Source organism: Dendrobates tinctorius, unplaced genomic scaffold (genome assembly GCF_039654945.1).
Source record: "Dendrobates tinctorius isolate UK_male_01 unplaced genomic scaffold, ASM3965494v1 ptg000011l, whole genome shotgun sequence".
Taxonomy (NCBI): Eukaryota; Metazoa; Chordata; class Amphibia; order Anura; family Dendrobatidae; genus Dendrobates; species Dendrobates tinctorius.
In genome coordinates, this window is record NW_027361679.1 from 16,394,982 (window position 1) to 16,419,213 (window position 24,232).

Here is a 24,232-nt window from a genome sequence, read left to right on the forward strand (position 1 = left end):
TAATGCCCATTTCTAAACCAGACTGCTATATTTTAATCTTGACTACTTTAGATATTTAATTAATATTAAAGAAAAACTTTTAGTAACACTAACCACCCCTTTTTAAATAATACTAGATTTGTGGTGTACCTGAATTGAGTTTCCATGGCAGGATACCGCAGAACTCATATTTATCATTCAGAGCTTCAGTGTTCGCCAGCACCTCTCTGATAGCGACGGATATTGACCCAACATTGAGGAAGAGTGCTGGGGATCGCAGCGATCAGCCCCGCTACGAACCCCATACACAGGCTGTCCTCCACAAGTGCAACTGGTGTGACGATGACAGCTTTCCGTAAAATCTGCCAGACAGTTCAAACAGATGGTCTGTTGGCTAGTGCTTAGGATACCGAAGCATCACTGTACACCCAGCGCAATGTATCTCTAACCACCTGGATCTACACCGGGGATGGTCTATATATTTCAACAGCAGATTGCATTTACTTGGAATATCCAAGAACAGGAACACTTTCCAAAATGGAAATGATTGCTAGATTTAGATACAATTCTTTTTTTCTCGGCTCAGCTTAATTAAACAATTAAACTTTTTTAGGGTATATAAAAATATAGATCCTGACTCAATGTTTAAAAAAAAGAAACATATTACACTAATCCAATTAAACCCATGTAGTAACCCATGAATGTGGATCCATTTATTTCACAAAATACTCTACAGGAAGATCTCACGTGAACAAATAACACTAGGCGTTTAGATGAATAAATGAAAAAGGATTAACTAGCAATTGATCTTTTATTGAACTTTATGTTATAGTGCTGAAAATTCTCCCAACAGACGAGGCAGCCAGCACATAGAGACACTAAACAAACTCCTTTTTGATGTGTGAAACACAGGTTCTAAGACCCAATTTTGATAAATACACAGTTTTCTTTTTATATTATTTTATTTTCTTCACTTAACTAATTTATGACAATTAAGTTGATAGTTTAGGTATTGACACATTAAGTTATGTGTAAATTTCCTTTTTCAATTGTGTATATTATGTGTTGAATCATTTGGTGCCACACTGAACTCTGACATGTCTGTCATGTGGTGCACCATTTATGGTTTTTTCAAAGCGTAGAATAAACAACAAATTTCTTTCATCAACTTATGTCTGGATTGACGTCTTCATACACTCAGCAGCATGGAATCATATCCACAGGAATCATTTCTGATTTTGTCATCCAATGATTTTTCAAACCATAACCTCATTGGTTCTCCCCTTCATGACATTGGACGTATAGGTACATAAAAGGTTGTGTCCTAACCTTTGATGTGGGCTCTGGTGCTGAGCCCTCACCTTTCCCTGTATATAACAGCTGATCTGATCAGCTGTTATGAGGCTCTAACAGCCTCTTCAGCATCAACTAGCGGCTGTTAACCAGTTAAACGCCGCTGTCAATCACTGACACGTGTCCCACCCATTGGCACCCCTGTCACGTGATCACGGGGCATCAATGGGCTGTCATTGCAGATTGAGGTCTGCGCAAGACCACCATGCCTGTCATTGTGAATCTCCTATGAACACCGATTGTGGCTGTCATTCATAGATCGTGATTTTTTCTACACTTAACAGTGCTGAAGCCCTGCTATGTGTTGCACAGATGATTGGATGATCACAACTTTAAGTCTCCTAATGGGACTTTTGAAGACAGTAAAACGTAAAAAAAAAGAAACACTAGTTAAAATCACCCTATTTTGCCCAATGGTATCACTGCATTAAGTAATGTCCAATCTATCAAAATATAAACTAAATTAATCAGATTGGTAAACGGCGTAACAGGAAAAAAATGAAAATGTGAGGGTTTTTTTGGCCGCCACCAAATTGCAATAAAATGCAGTAACAGGCGATCACAGAATCGTATCTACACCAAAATAGTATCAATAAAAACATCAGTTCAGGGTGCAAAAAATAAGCCCTCAACCACCTCTAGGTCACAAAAAATGGAGACTCTGAAGGTCTCGGAAAATGGAGAGATAAGTAAAAAAATTTCTTACAAATTTTTGATTTTTTTTTCAAAGCTTAAATAAAAAAGGATCTATACATGTTTGGTATCTTTGAAACCAGGAACACTTTAGTAAGTAAATGTCACCCCACAGCAAATACAGTGGGTACAGAAAGTATTCAGACCCCTTTAAATTTTTCACTCTTTGTTTCATTGCAGACATTTGGTAAAAAGTTATTTTTTTTCTCATTAATGTACACTCTGCATCTCATCTTGACTGAAAAACAAAACAGAAATGTAGAAATTTTTGCAAATTTATTAAAAAAGAAAAACTGAAATATTACATTGTCATAAGTATTCAGACCCTTTGCTTAGCATTGAGTAGAAGCTCCCTTTTGAGCTAGTACAGCCATGAGTCTTCTTGGGAATGATGCAACAAGTTTTTCACACCTAGATTTGGGGATCCTATACTATTCCTCCTTGCAGATCATCTCCAACTCCATCAGGTTGGATGGTGAACATTGGTGGACAGCCTTTTAAGGTCTCTCCAGAGATGCTCAATTGGGTTTAGGTCAGGGCTCTGGCTGGGTCAGTCAAGAATGGTCACAGAGTTGTTCTGAAGCCACTCCTTTGTTATTTTAGCTGTGTGCTTAGGGTCATTGTCTTGTTGGAAGGTGAACCTTCGGCCAAGTCTGAGGTCCAGAACACTCTGGAAGAGGTTATCATCCAGGATATCTCTGTACTTGGCAGCATTCGTGTTTCCTTTAATTGCAACCAGTCACCCTGTCCCTGCAACTGAAAAACACCCCCATAGCATGATGCTGCCACCACTATGTTTCATTGGTGGGATTGTATTGGGCAGGTGATGAGCAGTGCCTGGTTTTCTCCACACATACCACTTAAAATTATCACCAAAAAGTTCTATATTCATCTCATCAGACCAGAGAATCTTATTTCTCATAGTCTGGGAGTCCTTCATGCATATTTTAGCAAACTCTAGGTGGGCTTTCATAAGTCTGGCAGTCTGGCACTGTGAGGAGAGGCTTCCGTCTGGCCACTCTGCTATAAAGGCCTGACCGGTGGAGGTCTGCAGTGATAGTTGATTTTTTGGAACTTTCTCCCATCTCCCTACTGCATCTATGGAGCTCAGCCACAGTGGGGTTGTTCTTTACATCTCTCACCAAGGCTCTTTTCACACAATTGCTCAGTTTGGCTGGACGGCCAGGTCTAGGTAGACTTCTGGTGGTCCCAAACTTCTACCATTTAAGGATCATGGAGGCCACTGTGCTCTTAGGAACCGTGAGTACTGCAGATGTTATTTTGTAACCTTGGCCAGATCTGTGCCTTGCCACAATTCTGTCACTGAGCTCCTTGACAAGTTCCTTTGACCTCATGATTCTCATTTGATCTGACATGCACCGTGAGCTGTGAGGCCTTATATAGACATGTGTGTACCTTTACAAATCAAGTCCTATCAGTTTAATTAAATACAGCTGGACTCCAATGGAGGATTAGAACCATCTCAAGGAGAATCACAAGGAAATGGACAACATATGACTTAAATATGAGTGTCTGAGAAAAGGGTCTGAGCTACAATGAAACAAAGAGTGAAAAATGTAAAGGGGTCAGAATACTTTCCGTACCCACTGTAACTGTTTCTATATAGTGTATACTGTATGTATTGAATGATTGAATGCATTCCATAATAACTGCCAACCCTTATATATAGGTATATGTTAAAAATATGTACAAAAAATATCTAAATTCTTCTAAATATCGGAATTCATGTTTCTCATCAGGTAACCTGGGCTGATCTTTATTGGGACATCTGCAGTGATAGCATTGAATATTACCAATCTGGATATTTCAAAGACTACCCAAATCTTCTGTCTCTGAAGAAAAGGGTGAAGGAGCTTCCAGAGATTGCTGCATGGATAAAGAGAAGACCCCAGACACCATATTAATGTAGCAATAGACTGAAAGAAATCATATTGAAAGTTAAGATTAGCCTGGTATTCCTAAAAACCAGATTTAATTATTTTGTGGCTGCTTTTCATATTGCAAATATAATACCCAAAGTAATTTTGAAAATTGTGTTCTGCATTAATCCCTGAGTAAAATGTCAATAGCATATTTCTAAATAAAGATGATGGGTAGAATTGTGAGTGCAATATGTGATTATCTGTTATGAATGGGTCACCAAGGAGGATAGCATGACCAGGCTAAGCCACCAGAAAACCAGAAAGGTTGGTAACTAATCAGATTGCAGACCCCTGATCCCATCCACAAAACTAGCAGTAGCCGTGGAGCGTACCTACAATGCCCTAGACGCCTCGGTACAGCCAGAGAACTAACTCAGCCTAAAGCAAGAAATTTGAAATCTAAACTGCCCCGGAGCAGACCCCAAAGGAATAGACAGCCCTCAAACATATATTGTCAGTGAGACAAGATGAAAACACAAATGCAGGTAGAAAAATAGACTGCGCAAATGATGGGGCCCAAACTGACTAGACAGGACAGCAGAGGAAAGACACTGCCTGCAATCACGCAAAAACAATGAAAAATCCAACCCGTCTGATGCACAAAAAACACTGAAGTCACACGACTTCGCCCCCACTATATCAGCACTCTGGTATATACTAAAAGCAAGGCAAAAAGAGACCAATATAGCAGGGGACAGAACAAACTGACACAAGCAGTAACATATGGGCGGTGATCCAGCACAGCCCCAGCAGGAGCAAGCTGACCCGCATAAAGCAGAGATAGACAAAACCAGATAAAATGCAAAAAAGAAGTCAGCTGTCTTAAATACACTAGTCAGAAACCCCAGATCTCCAATCATCATCATCATTATCAGGTGGCAAGCCTCTGTCAATCTGACCAGCTCCACCACCTCCAGTAACCACCAGAGGGAGCCCAGAAAGAGAACTCGCAACACCTCTGTCAATCTGACCCAGCTCCACTACCTTCAGTAACCACCAGAGGGAGCCCAGAAAGAGAATTCACAACAGTTATCCTAATTACTTCAATAACTTAACAGCTACATCCTACAATGGAAACTATAAGGCTTGTACTACACAGCGACTTTTGCTCTGCCAAAGAGTACTAGGTGTCGCTGCTACTTTGCAGCGCAATACAAAGGAATGGAGGTCACACTGCAACCATGAGGGTACTACGCCCACAGCAAGCAAGTCAAAAAAGTTCAATCATGTCAGATTTTTAGCAACTTGCTCGACACGCTCTCTTTGTGGTTGGTATGCGACACCCTTAAATTGAAGTGTGTTGTGATGTAGCAACGCTACCTAGCAATCTTTGACTGCATCACTGGTGTTGCTGCCAAAGTCACCATGTAGACCTAGCCTTATACTTACTCTACTCTTTATTAATGAGTCATTTGAGAAGAACCAAAATTAAAGGCCTCCACATACGTGTTTGATTAAACATTTGGCTGACAGATGCCTCTTCCACCACTTCTATTCACAGGAATGCTCAACCGACTGAACCTGTGTTTCCTATCCCGAAGGAGAACAAACATAGCTGACATAGAAACCCAACAGGTCAGATCCTTCTCTTCCTCAAGAGAATATCGGACCAAAAATACAGCTGCATGAATTTTGCCCAGAACACAAGTTATTTCAATGGCTAAGTTCACAAGCAGCTGTCTTGCTGAGGCTGAGATCTGCAATAGCCCTGTGCCATTGCAAGGCATCCACTTTATCTTGCAAGGAAACAGCTGTTTTACTAACAAACTAGCAGTGACAGTAGTGTATAGAGGAGAAGCTGAGCAAAATGATATATTGTGCGATTTGAAAAGGTTCAGTGCAACTTGTATTAACTCAGTGAAATCCCTGGTGTTAGTATGCAGAGTCCAGTCCTACTCAGTGATTGGAAGCTATATGTTCATACTCAGTGATATAGAGAAGGCTGTCAATCACTGTGTTCTACAAAATTGTGTGTGTATATATATTTATATATATATATATATATATATATATATATAGCGGAGGAAATAATATTTTCTGGATTTTATTTTTAATATTCTATCTCTCAATGTTAAAATTAACCTACCCTTAAAATTATAGACTGTTCATGTCTTTGTCAGTGGGCAAACTTACAAAATCAGCAACGGATCAAATACTTATTTCCCCCACTGTATGCCTGATCAGCTCATGACAGGTTGCCTTTAACGTTCAGTTTTGACCAATATTTATCCCTTTTACACAAAGTAACATATTCATCACTTTCACTTTTTTTAAGTTACTTTTTTATCTTGTGGTTTTATTACTGTTTTTATGCCAAATTCTTTACAATGGGGCATGTGGTTTAATTTTGAGCAAACATTTTTTTTTTCTTTTTTTGCACCTTTTAGAACAAAAAGTTGCATGATCCCTTAAAATGTTAGATGTTAGTCTTTCAACAATGCAAAAATAAAATTAGATTTTGTAAACCATTAGGGTATTGGAATACAATTACAGAAAAAAAATTCTGATATTTAAAGAGGTGGCATATGCTGAATTTGTTTTCCAAACGTTTTATTGGAGTTTTAATAAATGGAGAAGAAGGTGTAGGGGAGGGAAGGAAAGATGAAAAGGAAAAGAAGGAAAAGAGGAAGGACAACAGTGTCCAAATGTAAAAAATACATAAAATGTAACATGTTAATGCAGAAGCATATTATACAATGAACTCTTACAAAGGTAAGTATTTAAGCATATAATATATTAAATTTGTTCCAAGCCAAAGACCTAACCCCAAAGGGGCCTAGGCAGGCGCACTCTGGTTGAAGACCTTAAGAGAACAGCTCCAGCCATCTAGACCATTTCCTAGCATGTTTGGCAAATTGATCATGCATATGTGCAAATTTCAGTTCAAAGGAATGATGAAGGCTAATTTTGTCTATAATATTGTTAATTTGTGGAGGTTTTGGATTTTTCCAAAGGAAAGCGATATTGTGTTTGGAAACTAGTAAAATGTGCATAATCAACAACCTGTTAGTAGGGTCAATTTTGTCGGCGTCTAGAGAAAGAAGGGCCAGACGAGGAGACAAAATAAGTTGCGCTCCTAAGATAAAATCGATAAGATTTGAAACCTTTCTCCAAAAAGGAACAATTTTGGGACATTGACAAAATATATGCAAAATATTTCCTGGCCTTCCACAACCCCTCCAACAGAGTGGAGAATTGTCAGGGTTAATTCTATGGAGTCTTACAGGGGTATAATACCATCTCATTAAAAGTTTGAAGTGGGTCTCTTGTAGTGATAAGGAAATGCTAGAGGCGTACGAGAGGGAGCATGCCTGTTCAAGGTCAGGAGGGTCAATTATTGTTTGTAATTCGTTTTCCCATTTGAAAATATTTTGAGTCTTGACCACTGCAAAGCTATTATTACACCACTTGTAAGTATACTCAAAACTCCAGAAAATATTATGGTCTATATTACAAATAAGATTAACTGCTGGTTCAGAAATTCTTGGTGAAATAGCAAGGAATTCATGGAGTTTGTCTTTAAGGATGACATATTGTAAGAATAGCAGGAGTAGTAGATTGAAATCTATTCTTGAGTTTGCTATAAGGTGTACAAAGAGCACCATCGTATAAATCTTTGAGTCTTTTGAGACCAAGTGCAGACCAAACGGGGTCAATAGTCTGATTGGATGCTTGAAAAATAACTGAGAAGGTCAATTTTTTTAATGTGACTTCTTTTTTAGAGCCTCTTTTTGGAACAGAAATTTTTTTCCAAGCTTCAGAAATAGCTTGAAAAATTGGATGAGAGTTTTAAATTAATTTTTTATGAAGGAGTTGGTTCAGAATTAGTAGTTGAAGAGGTTTATAATTGTTAAAAGACAATTCTAGTTCATGCCAAGCTGGTGTTTTATCATGTGGCCACTAGAATGCGCTTTGTTTGACTAAATTTGCAGTGTAATAAGCCGTGATATTTGGGGAACCAGCTCCACCACAAGATTTATGACTGTAGAGAATGTTTTTTGCTATTCTGGGTCTTTTGTTATTTCATATAAAGGAATTCAATGAGGCTTGTAGATTTGTAAGAGAAAAAGTGGGAACATTTAAAGGAAGAGAGCGAAGTAGATATAGGATTTTTGGGAAGATGTATGATTTAACCATCATGATTCTTCCCCACCAAGAGAGTCCATCATCTCTAGATATACGAAATTCATTAAAAAGCTTTTTGGTAAGAATCTCTAAGTTTAATTTTATAAGAGAGTTTATATTTTTGACAAATTTTAGGCCTAGGTATGTCAGCCCATCAGTAGTCCAACCCCAAGGCGAGAGGCCCTCAATTTTTCCTTGGTCTATTCCCAGGTTAAAGCCAAGTATTTTGGATTTAGAGTCGTTTATTTTAAAATAAGAGACCTTGGAAAAAGTCTGGATTAGAGTTTGTAAGGCAGTGATAGAGTTGCTTGGATCAGTAAGGGTAAGAATTATATCATCTGCATATAACGCTATTTTAAAATCTCTATGCAAGGTTTTAATTCCTGAGATCTTTGTGCTATTCCTGATTAATTGGGCCAGAGGTTCAATGGCCAATGCGAAAAGCAATGGTGACAAGGGGCAGCCCTGTCTAGTCCCAATAGCTATATTAAACGTAGGGTAAAGATAATTGTTGGAATATACCCTCGCCCCAGGGCTGGAGTACAAAGCCATAATACCTCCCGTGAGTCGAGAATTCATTCCAAATTTTTTGAGAGTCGCTTCAAGATAAGACCAATTAAGGCGGTCAAACGCTTTCTCAGCATCAAGAGAGATAACAGTGGCTTTAAGGTTTTTCGAGGAAATGAGCTTAATTATGTTAATGAGCCTTCTTGTACCATCTATGGATTGTCTTCCTTTAATGAAGCCTATCTGATCGTTGGAAATTAGTGTCGGGAGAAATTGATTTAGTCTATTAGCCAAGATTTTTGCGCAAATTTTTACGTCTGTGTTGATGAGGGATATAGGTCTATAATTAAAAACTTGGCTAGTGTCAGAATTTGGTTTAGGGATTACGACAATAGTCGCTTCCAGCATCTCTTTGGGAAATTGACCTGAGTGGAAAGCTGAATTAAATACTTTTACAAGGTGAGGGGCCAATAAATTACTAAAAGACTTGAAATAATCATTACTAAACCCGTCTGGTCCGGGTGATTTAAATGTTTTAAGTTTTTTTTATAGTTTCCAGGACTTCTTGATCAGTGAAGGGAGAAGACAAAAAAGATAAGTCTTCAGAGTTGAGTTTTGGAAGGTTCATGCTGGAAAGGAATGATCCAATCTCTGAGGTAGTTGGCTGCAAATTAGGGTTATCCCGATTAATATTATACATATTTTTGTAATAATCGGCAAAAGCCTTTACAATATCTTTAGGGTGGACCAGAGATGTACCATTAGAGGAAGTTATAGTGTCAATTCTATTCCTTTACCGTATGCTCTTAATTCTGTTTGACATGTATTTTGAAGGGCAATTTATAGATAAGTAATGCTTGCATTTTGCCGATCTAATAGCTGAGTCGTAAAAATTGTATATGAGTTTCCTTAATTACATTCTAAAATCGGTAAGTCCTGATAATACAGCTTGTTTGCTAGAGGAAACAGAGGATCGACAAAGTTCCTCTTCTTTAGATTTAATTGACTGTTGGAGGGTAAGGATTTTATCTCTGTTAACTTTTTTTTGTCTGGAGGAAATTTGGATCAAAACTCCCCTCAATACCGCCTTGTGAGCGTTCCAACAGGAAAATGGATTTAGGAGGACTGAGTCGTTTTCACTAAAATAATTCTGTAAGGCTGAGCTGATTTCAGATTTGGTGGAGGGTTATGAAGCAAAGAGGAGTTGAATTTCCACATGAATTGGGGGTGAGTTGGAGGCCCTATTGTCAATTCTGCAGTTACCAGAGAATGATCAGAAATAGATCCTCTGGAGATGGAGAAGAACCTTGGCAAGGAGAAGACATCTGTGAGTATCAAGTCTATTCTAGAGGCCGACTGATGGCCATCAGAAAAATGAGTAAATTCTCTAGATGTGGTGTTCAAACAGCGGAATGAGTCGAATAGCTCGTGATTATAAATCCAGCTGTTCAAGGATTGCGATCTTTGTCTGCTGGGGGAGGTGGAGTCTAGTGTATTATCTGGCACCATATTAAAGTCACCTAATAAAAGTAGAGTTCCTGAGCGTAAGGTGTCGATTTTTTTCATTAGCTTATTTAGGAAGCTAAGTTGTCTGATGGTGGGAACATAAGTATTAACTATTGTGAAGGTGTGGCCGTTCAATTTGCATAGAAGAATATGATAATGACCTTTTACGTCCTTGACTTCAGAGAGAAATTCAAAGGAAATTGAATTACCAATCAGGGTTAAAACCCCAGCTTTCTTTGGTGGGCCACAAGACAAATACAAATGGGAAATTTTTGAGATTTATAGAAGGGTGGTTGTCCTTTTTGAACTTAGTTTCTTGGAGGCATACAACCTCAGGATGTAACCCGTTAATTTCTTTACCAATGGAAAATCTCTTCCAAGGGCTATTTAGCCCCCTGACATTATAAGACACAACTTTTATTTTCATGTTACAAGAGTGGCAAGGACCATATGAAGTGGGGTAGATGAAATAAGGAAACCAGAGGGCACCTACCTTTGAAGAACTTAGTTAACAAAAAAAACAACCTAAAACTGAAGACCTGTTTAAAACCAAAAACAGAAAAACACAAAACAGTAAGAACAAAATTGTCCTTCAGAAAGAGCCTAGCCGGTAGGCTCTAATTCCTTTGTTGGGAAAGTTTGTGTAAGGATCCCATTATAGGCATCCTTTAGCTGTCAATTATAACTGCAATGTTCCTAGAAGGAAAATAATCTCATGTGATATATGAGTCCATAAAGAAGTAGAGAAGTAATAAAACCTGTGGAAAGAAGAATAATGAGCAGAGTAATACACTGAACAAATAATCAAAAAGTGTAGAGAGGCCTTTTAATCAGGAGAGAAAATATGTAGGCAGGATCTTTCCGTTGGATCATCCCGTCTCTGAAGAAGGCCTGGGGTCTTGAGAGTTAGCATTTCTATGGTGATCGGGTATCCTGCAGTAGGACAGAAAATCTCTTCCTTCGTTAGACGAGAATAGGACGGTCATCCTTCCTTTGTAGAATACCAAAAGTTTAAGTGGAAAGCCCCATTTATAGGGGATATTATTTTCCCTCAAGGAGGAGGTGACTGGCTTAAAAGACTTTCTTCCTTCAATCATTTCCTTTGAAAGATCCGTGAATAGCTGAAGGTGAGCATAGGGTTCTGGAAAACCTCCTAGATCTTTAACCAATTTTTGAATTTTTTCCTTGATCTTGAAGAAGTGGACCCTTAAGATGGTATCTCTAGGTAGATCTTTATTGATATTCCATGGTTTGGGAAGTCTGTGGATCCTATCTATGATGAGATCCTGGTCTGTAAGTGCCGGTAGTAATTTTTTGAAAAATGTCTTGATGAAGTCTTCTAGTTTATCCGGTGAGATAGATTCTTGTATTCCTCATATTCTCAAGTTGTTTTGTCTGTTCCTGTCTTCTATATCCGCAACTTTAATTTTAAGTCTGTGAAATTCAGATTTGAGGTCGTGGGTGTCTTTTGATAAATCATCAGTGTGTTCTTCCACTACAGTTAGCCGTTTTTCGTGGTTGTCTAACCTGCTGCTAAATTTATCCCAGGTGGACTGTAAAATTTTATTTTGGTTTTCAAATGATTGAGACATACAGGACGAGATTTTCTGGGCGAGAGTATCCATGTAAGAGTGTATGGATATAACATCCAGATTTTGGGAAGAAGGATTGGTGTTATCCATCTTAAATTTTGACCTTTCCGGCAAAAAGTTTGGTGAATTATCTCCAGACTCAGGACTTGAAGCGTCGGCTGGCGATGTGGATTTTTCAGAAGTTTTACCAGGATTTTTCCTTTTTGATGAGAGAGATGTATCCATGACCTCTTTATGAGGAGATCTGACCTTAAATGGGTTAACGATATCCACTTGATCTTTAAAGTGAGGATTGTAAGAATCCTGAAATTTTTGTGCTTTTTGAGGAGTCGCATTAGACACTTTCATTGATTTGGACACTGGAGTAGCCTTGTGACTCATCTTGTGCCCTTTTTTGAATCCTGCCTTGCAGGGATTTTATTAGAGAGAATTGATATTATTGGTGATGTTTATACTGAATAAACGTTAAAAATATAGAAAATTCTTGTGTCTTCCTATGCCTTTTTATAAAAGGGACCGTGAGGAATGAGATACACCACAGAATCAGATGGCACTTTTAATATTGTATGATGCATACAGTAAAATCCTTTATTAACTGCACACCGATACAGACGCGCTCCCTGTGACTTTAAATGCAGCTGTGACAGGCGGCTAGTCTTCACACAGGGCTCAGTGATGTCAGTCCCCGCTCATAAAATATGCAGGGGAGCCGGCAGCTGATACACGGCACCGCTGAAGAAAGGCAGATCACCCCAGTGGAGCCGCACAGGAGCGGTGGGGAGCCGTGGTAACAGAAATAGGCACAAATCACAGACTATTTTGTGTTCTTCCGCCTCACAGATCTGTTATGACAGGAAAATGATGTACTTGAGATAGGACGTTGAGATGAAAGAGATCCTTCCGCAGCCGTTATAGCTCCCACAGCCTCGCACAAAGCAGGGGAATATAGCTAAATTAGGACACCCTGGGACTTCCAAAGGGTCTAAAACAGACAAGAGGAGATTCTAAAAAAAAGTTAATGTCTTTTAATTATGCAATGAGAGAAATCCTGTCAGATTAGGCACAGGGTGGGGACTATTTTGTATCCTTCCGCCAATCAGCTGGTATATGACAGGATTTTTGTAAAAAAATATCTCCAAAAGACAATAAAAATCTTTAAAATGTGGTATACAAGCGTGGAGATACATTTTCTGAGGACAAGGACAGCCGGTGGGTAATGGAGGGAGCAGGGAAAGGATTTTTTCACTCACGGTACAAAATGGTGTCACCTTGCAGTAAAATGGCGGGAAAAGGCCTCATATTTCAAATATGTCTTTTTTAATGTCCAAAGCTCAGAAAAGGGGTATCAGAATGTACCTCTGAGTAACGGGAAAACAATCCTTCCGTGGTTTATCGAAAAGAGCGATTTTCTTTTGCTTTATTTGTCACTTTAGGAGATGCCTCCTCAGAGATCCTGAGCCGTGCGTGTTACACCATCGCCAGCTCAGGCCACGCCCCCGCATATGATGAATTTGGCTAAAACATCTTGCTAATCAAAACCACTTCCATAATGCCAAGCAAAAAACTAATTTTTTATAAACATAAATCATAACCTAAATCGTGAATAATTAGAAAACATAAAAGTCACTATTAGAATCATTTTTATTCCAGAAAAAAATCAGGAACGCAAAGACGAAACAGGGTCAAAGTATTATTGAGCAAGTCCTGGATACACTATTACAATTAAGATCTAGATGAGCTAACCGCTTCCTGCCTAAACCAGTTTTCACCTTCTCAATCAGGCCAAAATTTTCAAAGCTCACGTGTCACTTTATATAGGTAATAAAGTTGGAATTCTTCTACATATCCTACAGGAAAGATGTATATCTTTGTACCGTGTTAGCCAGTAGATAGAAAAATATTCAGGATTGAGAGTCCTCAGTAGTTGATACCTTTTAATGGCTAACTGAAAAGATGGTAACACATTGCAAGCTTTCGAGACTACTCAGGTCTCTTCATCAGGCTAGACTAATACAAAATCTGAAGTCACATATTTATGCACAATACAGCCTAGAAAAAATGCAATAGATAAGACAAGTGACGTGAAGCAGAACTATCAATATGGGAGAGGGAGAAACATAAATATAAACATTGGACCAGTTCATAGATAAGGAGTCCGGATGTTTTATGGTCCTCTTTTCAGTTAGCCATTAAAAGGTATCAACTACTGAGGACTCTCAATCCTGAATATTTTTCTACATATCCTAGTGATTCTGAGGATTCTGAGACTGTTTTTTGTGGCACATTGTACTTTATGATGTGTGTTTATTTATTAACCCCTTTACCTCCAAGGGTGGTTTGCATGTTAATGACCACGCCAATTTTTACAATTCTGACCACTGTCCCTTTATGAGGTAATAACTCTGGAACGCTTCCATGGATCCTGGTGATTCTGACACTGTTTTCTTGTGACATATTGTACTTCATGATAGGGGTAAAATTTATTTGATATGACTTGTGTTTATTTGTGGAAAAAAATGGAAATTTGGTGAAAATTTTAAAAATTTTGCAATTTTCCAACCTTGAATTTTCATGCCATTAAATCACAAAGATATGTCACACAAAATACTGAAAAAGTAACATTTCCCACATGTCTACTTTACATTAGCACAATTTTGGAACCAAAATTCTTTTTTGTTATGAAGTTATAAGGGTTAAAATTGACCAGCGTTTTTGGAATTTTTGGAATTTTTCACAAAAAATTTACTCAGATACAATTTGTTTTATTTTACCAAGAGTAACAGGAGAAATTGGACCCAAAAGTTATTGTACAATTTGTCCTGAGTACGCTGATACCCCACACATGCAGGTACACCACTGTTTGTGGGCATGGCAGAGCTTGGAAGGAAAGGAGCGCCACTTGACTTTTCAATGCAAAATTGGCTGGAATTGAGATCAGACGCCATGTCGCGTTCAGAGAGCCCCTGATGTGCCTAAACAGTGGAAACCCCCACAAGTGACATCATTTTGAAAAGTAGACCCTCTAAGGAACTTAACAAAAATGACCTAGCACCGATTGTGGGCATTTAACCCCTCTGATGCCGCAGTCAGTTGTGACAGCGGCATAGAGAAACATCAGGCAGGAAATCAGCTCCCTGCACATATCCCTCAGAACAGATGCGATTGCGTTGTCATGAGGGTTTCCATGGAGACCCCTGGCACCAAGACTGCCATGAGGTCCTTCTGGGTCCTTCAGGAAGGTGGCTTGGCAGTGACTGCATGCCTCCTTCACTGCCTGTCAGATCACTGATCTGATACTAAGCAGTGAAAAGCGTCAGATCAGCGATCTGACATTATATAGTGATGTCCCATCCTGTACAATGTAAAAAAGTTAAAAAAAACTAGAATGTGTGAAAATATTTTTTTAATTCCTAAATAAAGAAAAAAATAAAAACATTTTTCCAATAAATACATTTATTTACACTACCATGTAAAAGTTTAGGGTCACTTAGAAATTTCCTTATTTTTGACAGAAAAGCACAGTTTTTTCCAATAAAGCTAACATTAAATGATTCAGAAATACACTCTATACATTGTTAATGTAGTAAATGACTATTCTAGCTGCAAACTTCTGGTTTGTAATGCAATATGTTCATAGGTGTAAAGGGGCCAATTTCCAACAACCATCACTCCAGTGTTCTTATGGTACTTTTTGTTTGCTAACTGTGTAAAAAGGCTAACGGATGGTGAGAATACCCCTGAAAACCCTTGTACAAGTATGTTAGCACAGCTGAAAACAGTTTGACTGATTAGAGAAGCTATAAACCTGACCATCCTTTAAGCTAGTTGAGAATCTGGAGCATTACATTTGTTGGTTCCATTAAACTCTCAAAATGGCCAGAAAAAAAAACTTTCATGTGAAACTCGACAGTCTATTCTTGTTCTTAGAAATGAAGGCTATTCCATGCGAGAAATTGCCAAGAAACTGAAGATTTCCTACAATGGTGTGTACTACGCTCTTCAGAGGAGAGCACAAACAGGCTCTAAAGTGTGGCAAAGAAAAAGCCATATCTGAAACTGACTAATAAAAGGAAAAGATTAATATGGGCAAAAGAACACAGATCACACAGAAGAACATTTGTGAGATGCAGAACAACTGAAAAAATGCCATCTGTCAAGCATGATGGAGGTAATGTGATGGTCTGGGGTTGCTTTGGTGCTGGTAAAGTGTTAGATTTGTGCAAGGTAAAAGGGATTTTGAATAAGGAAGGCTATCACTCCATTTTGCAATGCTATGCCATACCTTATCGACAGCGCTTGATTGGAGTCAATTTCATACTACAACAGGACAATGACCAAAAGCACACCTTCAAATTATGCAACAACTATTTAGGATAGAAGCAGGCAGCTGGTATTCTATCTGTAATGGAGTGTCCAGTGCAGTCACCAGATCTCAACCCCATTGAGCTGTTGTGGGAGCAGCTTGACCGTATGGTACGCAAAAAGTGCCCATCAAGCCAAACCAACTTGTGGGAGGGGCTTCTGGAAGCATGGGGTGAAATTTCTCCAGATTACCTCAGCAAATTAACTGCTAGAATGCGAAAGGTCTGCAATGCTGTAATTGCTGCAAAGGGAGCATTCTTTGACGAAAGCAAAGTTTGAAGGAGAAAATTATTATTCCCAAAAAAATCTTTTTTTCGAGCCTTGTCAATGCCTGGACTAGATTTTAAATTAATTTGGCAACTGATTTGATTAATAAAAGTATTAGTTTTCATGGAAAACACAAAATTGTCTGTGTGACCCCAAAATTTGGAACAGTAGTGTATGTAAATAAAAAAAACAATAAAAGTACACATATTTGGTATTTCCGTGTCTGTAATGACCCGCTCTATAAAACTATCCTACTAGTTAAATCCTTCAGTGAATATCGTAAAAAAAAAAAAAACGAGGCAAAAAACAATGCTTTATTATCATACAGCTGAACAAAAAGTGCAATAAAACGCGATCAAAAAGACAGATGTAAATAATATTGGTACCGCTGAAAACGTCATCTTGTCCCGCAAAAAACAAGCTGCAATACAGCTTCATGAGCAGAAAACTTAAAAAGTTATAGCTCTCAGAATAAAGCGATGCAAAAATTATTATTTTTTTCTACAAAATTGTTTTTACTGTATAAAAGCGCCAAAACATAAAAAACCTATGTAAATGGGGTATCGCGGTAATCGTACTGACTTGAAGAATGAAGCTGTCTTATCAATTTTACCACACGTGGAACTGTATAAATGAAAAAAAAAAAAAAAAAAGCAATTCTTGAATTGCTGGTTTTTGTTCATTCTGTGCCTCTGAAAACTGGAATAAAAAGCAATCAAAAAATGTCATGTGCCCAAAAAATGGTACCATTAAAAATGTCAGCTCATCCCGCAAAAACAAACCCTCATGTGACTCTGTCATCCGCTCAATGCCGACTTTTATTTCCCATTGACTTGCATTGGGGTCGGGTTTCGGACGAAACTCCGACTTTTTTTGCCCTAGACGGATCAGTTTCATCCGACTCAGATTTTGTTTCATGAAATCCGATCCGACCAAAGTCACTAAACTCTAATGGTGATGCAAAAACTGGTTATCGGAATAAAAAAGGTCTTTTAGTGTGTGACAGCTGTCAAACATAAAAACCCTATATAAATCTGGTATTGCTGTAATCACACTGACCTGAAGAATAAAGTCTCCTAATCACTTACACCGCATGAGGAACGGCATAAAAATAAAAAAAACAATTCTTCACATGCTGTTGATTTTTTTCACTCTGCCTCCTAAAGATTGCAGTAATGCTCAGCGCACATTTATCCTGCGCTCTGCGCTGAGTGTTTACACCAGGGTTTCTGTGTGAATCTTTGAAATACGTGATTCAGACATAGCCTCCTGTGGAAGGTTCCCTATAATGAAGCAGATGGAGGCCCTGTGGATGCAGTCTGACCTGTAATCAGGTGGTGTCCATCTTTTCAGGATTGCATAAAAGGGCTTTCAGCCACAGTTTTGTGCACTTCTGAAAAGGACACCGCTGAACATATGCCAGACGGAATCCAGAGTAAATCTGCTGCCTCGTTATAGTGAATGGATCCCTCGGGGTTTCATCTGTCACGTCACTCAGAGATTTAGATGGAAACCCCAAAGTGCTCAGAGTAGAGTGCCAGATAAATGTGATCCTTAACGTTAAGTAAAATGTTCCCAATAAAAGCTTCAACTCAATCCACAAAAAGTCCCCACTCAGGTCTGTCATCTGTTAACGGAAATATAGGGGGCTTCCACCTTACTGGTAGCTCAAAGGCTCTGGAAAAGCTAAATGGCTTCACGCTCCCCAAAAGAAACTCAGCAAATTCTGCGCTCCCAAATCCAAATGCCTCCCTCTCTTCTTAGCCCCAGTGTGCCTAAACCACATATAGCGCCCACATGTTTGGCATTATTCTAGTGATGAAAGCATGCCTAATTTACATGTGCGTGTCTCCAGAAGTAGTAACCAGTACATTATTGCCAACTCATACATCGACAGTTTGCAATTTTCACTCAGCAACATCCACTGCTGCTTGTTTCTGAAAAGCACTGATGAGTCAAAATCATCACTACAGCTGTAGTTAAATTCCCAAAGGGGTATAACTTCCAAAATGTGGTCACTTGAGGGGGTCTCCACTGTTTAGGCACATCAGGGGCTCTCCAAACGCGACATGGCATTCGCTAATTATTCCAGTAAATTTTACATTCAAAAAGGCGCTCCTTCTCTTCCAAGCCCTGCCATACATCCAAAAAGTAGTATTCCCCCGATATAGGATATCGGTGTACTCAGGAGATATTGCACAACAAATTGTATTCATACACCACAAGACATGAGTCTAAATTGCCAAATGTACAAATTTTATTAAATGCAATAGCATAATATACATTACTCACTAAAGAACATAGATAAAATAAGGACACTGCTATCCAAATAGGGAGCCTATATTGCACAATTGCCCAAAAGAGTATATACTAGTTGAATAAGTGCATGAAGACATCATACATCATACATCATACATATGCTAAACAAAGGTTCCATCCATAAAAATGCATCTGAACTGAAAAGAACTTCCCACAGTGGAAACAGGCATAACCAATCAACAAGTTCATATGGATTCTAGGTATACATTTTGTACTACTCAGCTATTACTAAGTACCTCGACCATATAGCATTACAGTATGAACCCAAACAAAGTTTAGTAAATAAAAGGATGTTTCCAAGAAGGCACTTACATAGTTAAAGTGTGTGGCACTGGCTTCCCTGTCGCCCCAACGCGCATTTCGCTTCTTCGTCATTCGTCATACGCCTCCTGACGAAGAAGCGAAACGCGCGTTGGGGCGACAGGGAAGCCAGTGCCACACACTAACTATGTAAGTGCCTTCTTGGAAACATCCTTTTATTTACTAAACTTTGTTTGGGTTCATACTGTAATGCTATATGGTCGAGGTACTTAGTAATAGCTGAGTAGTACAAAATGTATACCTAGAATCCATATGAACTTGTTGATTGGTTATGCCTGTTTCCACTGTGGAAAGTTCTTTTCAGTTCAGATGCATTTTTATGGATGGAACCTTTGTTTAGCATATGTATTATGTCTTCATGCACTTATTCAACTAGTATATACTCTTTTGGGCAATTGTGCAATATAGGCTCCTATTTGGATAGCAGTGTCCTTATTTTATCTATGTTCTTTATTGAGTAATGTATATTATGCTATTGCATTTAATAAAATTTGTACATTTGGCAATTTAGACTCATGTCTTGTGGTGTATGAATTGAATTTTGAGTTTTTGCCTTAATTATATTTATTGGGTTTTGTTGGTTAACAACAAATTGTATGGAGCAATTTTTCCTGTTACCCTTATAAAAATGCAAAATATGGAGCTAAAAAAGATTTATTTTGGAAAAATGTGATATTTTTATTTTCACGGCTCTACGCTATAAACTTTTGTGAAGCACCTGTGAGTTCAAGGTGCGTAATACACATCTAGATAAGTTCCCTAACGGGTCTAGATTCCAAAGTGGTGTCACTTGTGGGGGGTTTCCATTATTTAAGCACATCAGAGGCTCTCAAAACGCAACATGGTGACTGCTATATATGCCAGCAAATTTTACATTCAAAAAGTGAAATGGCACTCCTTCCATTCCGAGCCCTGCCGTGTGCCCAAACAGTAGATTTCCCTCACATATGGGGTATTGGCATGCTCAGGAGAAAATGCACAACAAAATATATGGTCCATTTTCTCCTGTTACCCTTGCAAAAGTAAAAAAAAAAACTAGGTCTAAAAGAAAATATTTGTGAACGAAAAGTAAATGTTTATTTTTTTTTTCCACATTCCAAAAATTCCTGTGAAGCACCTGAAGAGTTAATAAACTTCTTGAATGTGGTTTTAAGTACATTGAGGGGTGCAGTTTTTAGAATGGTGTTATTTTTTGGTATTTTTTGTCAAATAGGCCCTTCAAAGGAACTTCAAATGTGAGGTGGTCCCTAAAGAAAATGATTTAGCAAATTTTATTGTAAAAATGAGAAATCACTGGTCAACTTTTAACTGTTATAACTTCCTAACAAAAAAGGAATTGTGTTTCCAAAATTATCCTGTGGTAAAGTAGACATATGGGAAATGTTATTTATTAACTATTTTGTGCGATATGACTCTCTGATTTAAGGGAATAAAAATTAAAAGTTTAAAAATTGCAAAATTTTCAAAATTTTTGCCAAATTTCCATTTTTTTCACAAATAAACGCAAGTCATATTAAATCAATTTTACCACTATCATGAAGTACAATATTTCATGAGAAAAAAGCCTCAGAATCAGTGGGACCTGAAGTGTTCTAGAGTTATGACCTCATAAAGTGACAGTGGTCAGAATTGTAAAAATTGGCCTGGTCAGGAAGGTGAAAACAAGCTTCGGGGTGAAGGGGTTAATAAAGGAAACTTGGTTTCCAAAGATCTAGTAATAATAAAATGCGTAAGGCATGGGGAAGTGGAAGTGTTGATGATGGTGCATGCAGATGCTGAGGACATGGGGCAGGTGTGACTACGCATGTTGCTGGAGCACAAGAAACACTTCTTGTCTCACTTTGCAGAGAGTCATGCCACATCAGTGCAAACAGGTGGTCGGTTTGATAGCAGATAATGCTTCCAGCATGCTTGGCAGCACCACCCAGTCTTCCACACGGTCCAGTCTCACCAGCGAACAGTCTGTATCACTTAATCCTCACCCTGATCCTCCTTCCTCCCACCATGTTGAATATCAGGAGACCAGTGATCCCATTCTAGGACACTCCGAAGAGCTCTTTCCAACATAATTCCTTGATTGCGGTGGGTCGTCCTCCCAGGGCTGTGGGGTACTCGGTACCGGGCCGGTATCAGTGGGATGTGTCACAGCAGCGGGGACCCGGTCCGTGACGCTGGGTGCCCAAGTAATGGGGGAATGTAATGATTTGAATGAATAGTTCGTGACACCACCTGTGGTGTTCGGCAAGTGAGATGTTAGGCCGACGCTGCATGCAGATCCTCTGGGGCTGGTGGTGTGTTGCAGTCAAGATGGTGAAGCTCCCCACAGGTGGAGCTGTAGCCCCAGGGCAGTGTAGATGTGGCGTTAGAGGAGAAACACAAGCGGTGTAGAAGCTGGTACCCAAAGGTAGCAGTGCTGGGTGTGTTGGCGCAAGAATCAATAGAGGACACCAGGGCTTGTAGTTCCAAAGCTTTACTCACAGTCTGTAGTGCACACAGGTGCCCTCCTCCGTATTGTGTCATCCGGGTCAGGGACTCAGTCAACCTCCAGGCAAGATGGAATGCTCCCTTCCAACGCTCCGCCAACATGTGCCTTTCTGAATGTCTCCTCTATAGTGCTTTTAAGTGTGAAGTACTCCCAGTACTGAGTTACACTGGAGTGCCTCCTGACAGATGTTCCCAAGAACTCTACTTGTACGGCAGACAGCTGTAGCCTGCATCGGGGACTCCCTACTCCTGAGCCCCGGCTCACTATCCAAGTTGCTGTTGTGCCCCAAGTCTTAGATGGGAGTAGTGCATTTACAGCCCACTACTCCACCGGTGTCTGCTGCAGAACCATTAGTGTCCATACAACCTCGGGGACTGGGCCCCGGCCTTGCGCTTAGAACTTCTAGGCAGGGTTCTTCCTCTAACCCACGTCCTCTCTGTTCCCATTTACTCCTTCGTTCCATTCTAATCTCGCTCTCTTGTGGAAGATCAGGTTTCAGTTCAATGTCTTTCTCCTTCTTTCCTTCCCCATGCCAGCAGACCCTGGTCACTCAGGTCTGCTGCAGCACCTCCTTCCTCCATCCCTCTCTCAGGGATCTTCTTTCCTCACTCCTCTCTGAATGGCTTCCTCTCCTAGACTGACCTATAATTCTAAACCTCCCCACTCTTTTATGTATTCTCAACTCCACACGCCTTCCAGCACGTTTCGTGTTCCAAGCAGGGAGCCACCAAAGGTGCTCTGCTACTCTCTAATCAAGGAGCCGCAATGTGGCTTTGCTGAACTACTCTGTTGTGTGGGGTGCGAGTGTTGGAGCGTGGTCAGGAGCCTCCAACTTACCTGGATGGTGGGCAACCACACCTCAGGAGGAGGTGCAGTACCTCTGTGGCGACAGAGCCTCAGGGGCTCCTCATACCCCCCCATTAAACACAGCACGTCCGCAGGCTGCAAGGCAAACAAAGTTGACAACACAGGAACATACAAAATTTTTGTAATGCTAAACAAACATTTCTTATACTAAACTTCCCAATGTGGGAGGCACTCATTCTTGAACGTTGCAAACAATTCTTAATTAACTATCTAAAATCTTAAGTCAAAAGTGCAATTTTCAATACAATACGTAATTCAAAGTGCTATTGTCTGTTACTCACTATCACTTCAGTATTCTTCATCAACACCTTTCTTTCCATCTTTAGTGCACATTTTCTACTTTCTTTTAACTTTGAGTGACAACCGTGGTGCCTGGTTCATCACCTACATTTTCAATTCTTTATTCTTTATTCAAATCTCTCATCTCTCTACCAAAACATTCCTAATTCTATATAAAAGCCATTTCCTAGTTACCAATACTCTTATAAGACACATCATTATCAAATACTTCACATTAAAACTTTCAACAATTCTTGTAAGTGCTGGACACCGCTCCCAGCCGGGATCTCTTGCAGTGTCCTTTGATTGGAGTCATACTCCAGATGAGATAGACCTTATCTTCGAAAAGTGTCCATGTAAAACCAATTTGATACAGGAAAGATGTATATCTTTGTACCGTGTTAGCCAGTGGATAGAAAAATATTCAGGATTGAGAGTCCTCAGTAGTTGATACCTTTTAATGGCTAACTGAAAAGATGGTAATACATTGCAAGCTTTCGAGACTACTCAGGTCTCTCCATCAGGCTAGACTAATACAAAATCTGAAGTCACATATTTATGCACAATACAGCCTAGAAAAAATGCAATAGATAAGACAAGTGACGTGAAGCAGAACTATCAATATGGGAGAGGGAGAAACATAAATATAAACATTGGACCAGTTCATAGATAAGGAGTCTGGAGGTTTTATGGTCCTCTGATTGGGGTCTAGTTCTGTGTTGCCCCGCAAGGTTTTAAAAGGAAATTCCTTAATTGATGTAAAAAGACATAAATCCATGCGACACATTCATTCCAGCACTGAGAGTGTCAAAGTTCGTCATAAATTTGTACTCCCAAACTCGTCTCTCTCTCTGAGATGTGAAGTTACCTTTCAATACCAGTAATTTCATATCCATGCTGCTGTGATCAGGGATACAGAAAGGTTTTGCCACAGGTAGATCCATTCTTTTTTCTCTTATTGTGTGACGATGAGCATTCATCCTTGTTCTAAGCTTTTTCCCTGTCTCCCCCACATACAGACCCCCAGTTGGACATTTAGTACAAATAATTAAGTACACCACATTAGATGTAATGATATTTTAATCATCTGGACGGAGTCTGAGCAACAGCTAAAGACGTTCCACGAACAGTTTAATCAATTTCATCCCACCATCAATTTAACACTCAACTACTCCAGTACCGAGATTAAGTTTTTGGACACCATCATTAAGCTAAAAAACAATGAAATAGAGACATCCCTGTATCAGAAGCCAATCGACCGTCCAACATACCTTAAATGGGACAGTTTCCATCCAAAACACATAAAGAACTCTATTATCTATAGCCAAGCCATCAGATACAATCGTATATGTTCCAACCCCATGGATAGAGACAAACACCTTGGTCGCCTCAAAAAGACCTTTTTGAATCAGGGTTACCATCCAAGAACAATTGAAAACCAAATTACAAGAGCCACCAGATTGTCAAGGAATCACCTGCTACATTACAAAGCTAAAGAAGAAAATAACCGAGTGCCTCTAGTAGTCACCTACAACCCAAATCTGGAGGTGCTAAGGGGAGCTGCACGGAAATTACAACCTTTACTACAAAAAGATGCCCGATTAAAATCCATTTTTCCAGACCCCCCACTGCTG

The 24,232-nt window shown here is 39.3% G+C and overlaps 1 protein-coding gene across 1 annotated transcript in view; it reads left to right on the forward strand.

The window, feature by feature from the left end:
• The window catches only part of HPGDS (hematopoietic prostaglandin D synthase), a 101,314-nt gene extending 97,169 nt beyond the window's left edge, over nt 1-4,145 (forward strand). Inside the window, exon 6 of the mRNA XM_073589955.1 lies at nt 3,786-4,145. Within this exon, the coding sequence (XP_073446056.1) occupies nt 3,786-3,950 (165 nt within the window). The 3' untranslated portion in view covers nt 3,951-4,145. The remainder of the gene's footprint in view (nt 1-3,785) is intronic.
• Nucleotides 4,146-24,232: the final 20,087 nt, after the last annotated feature.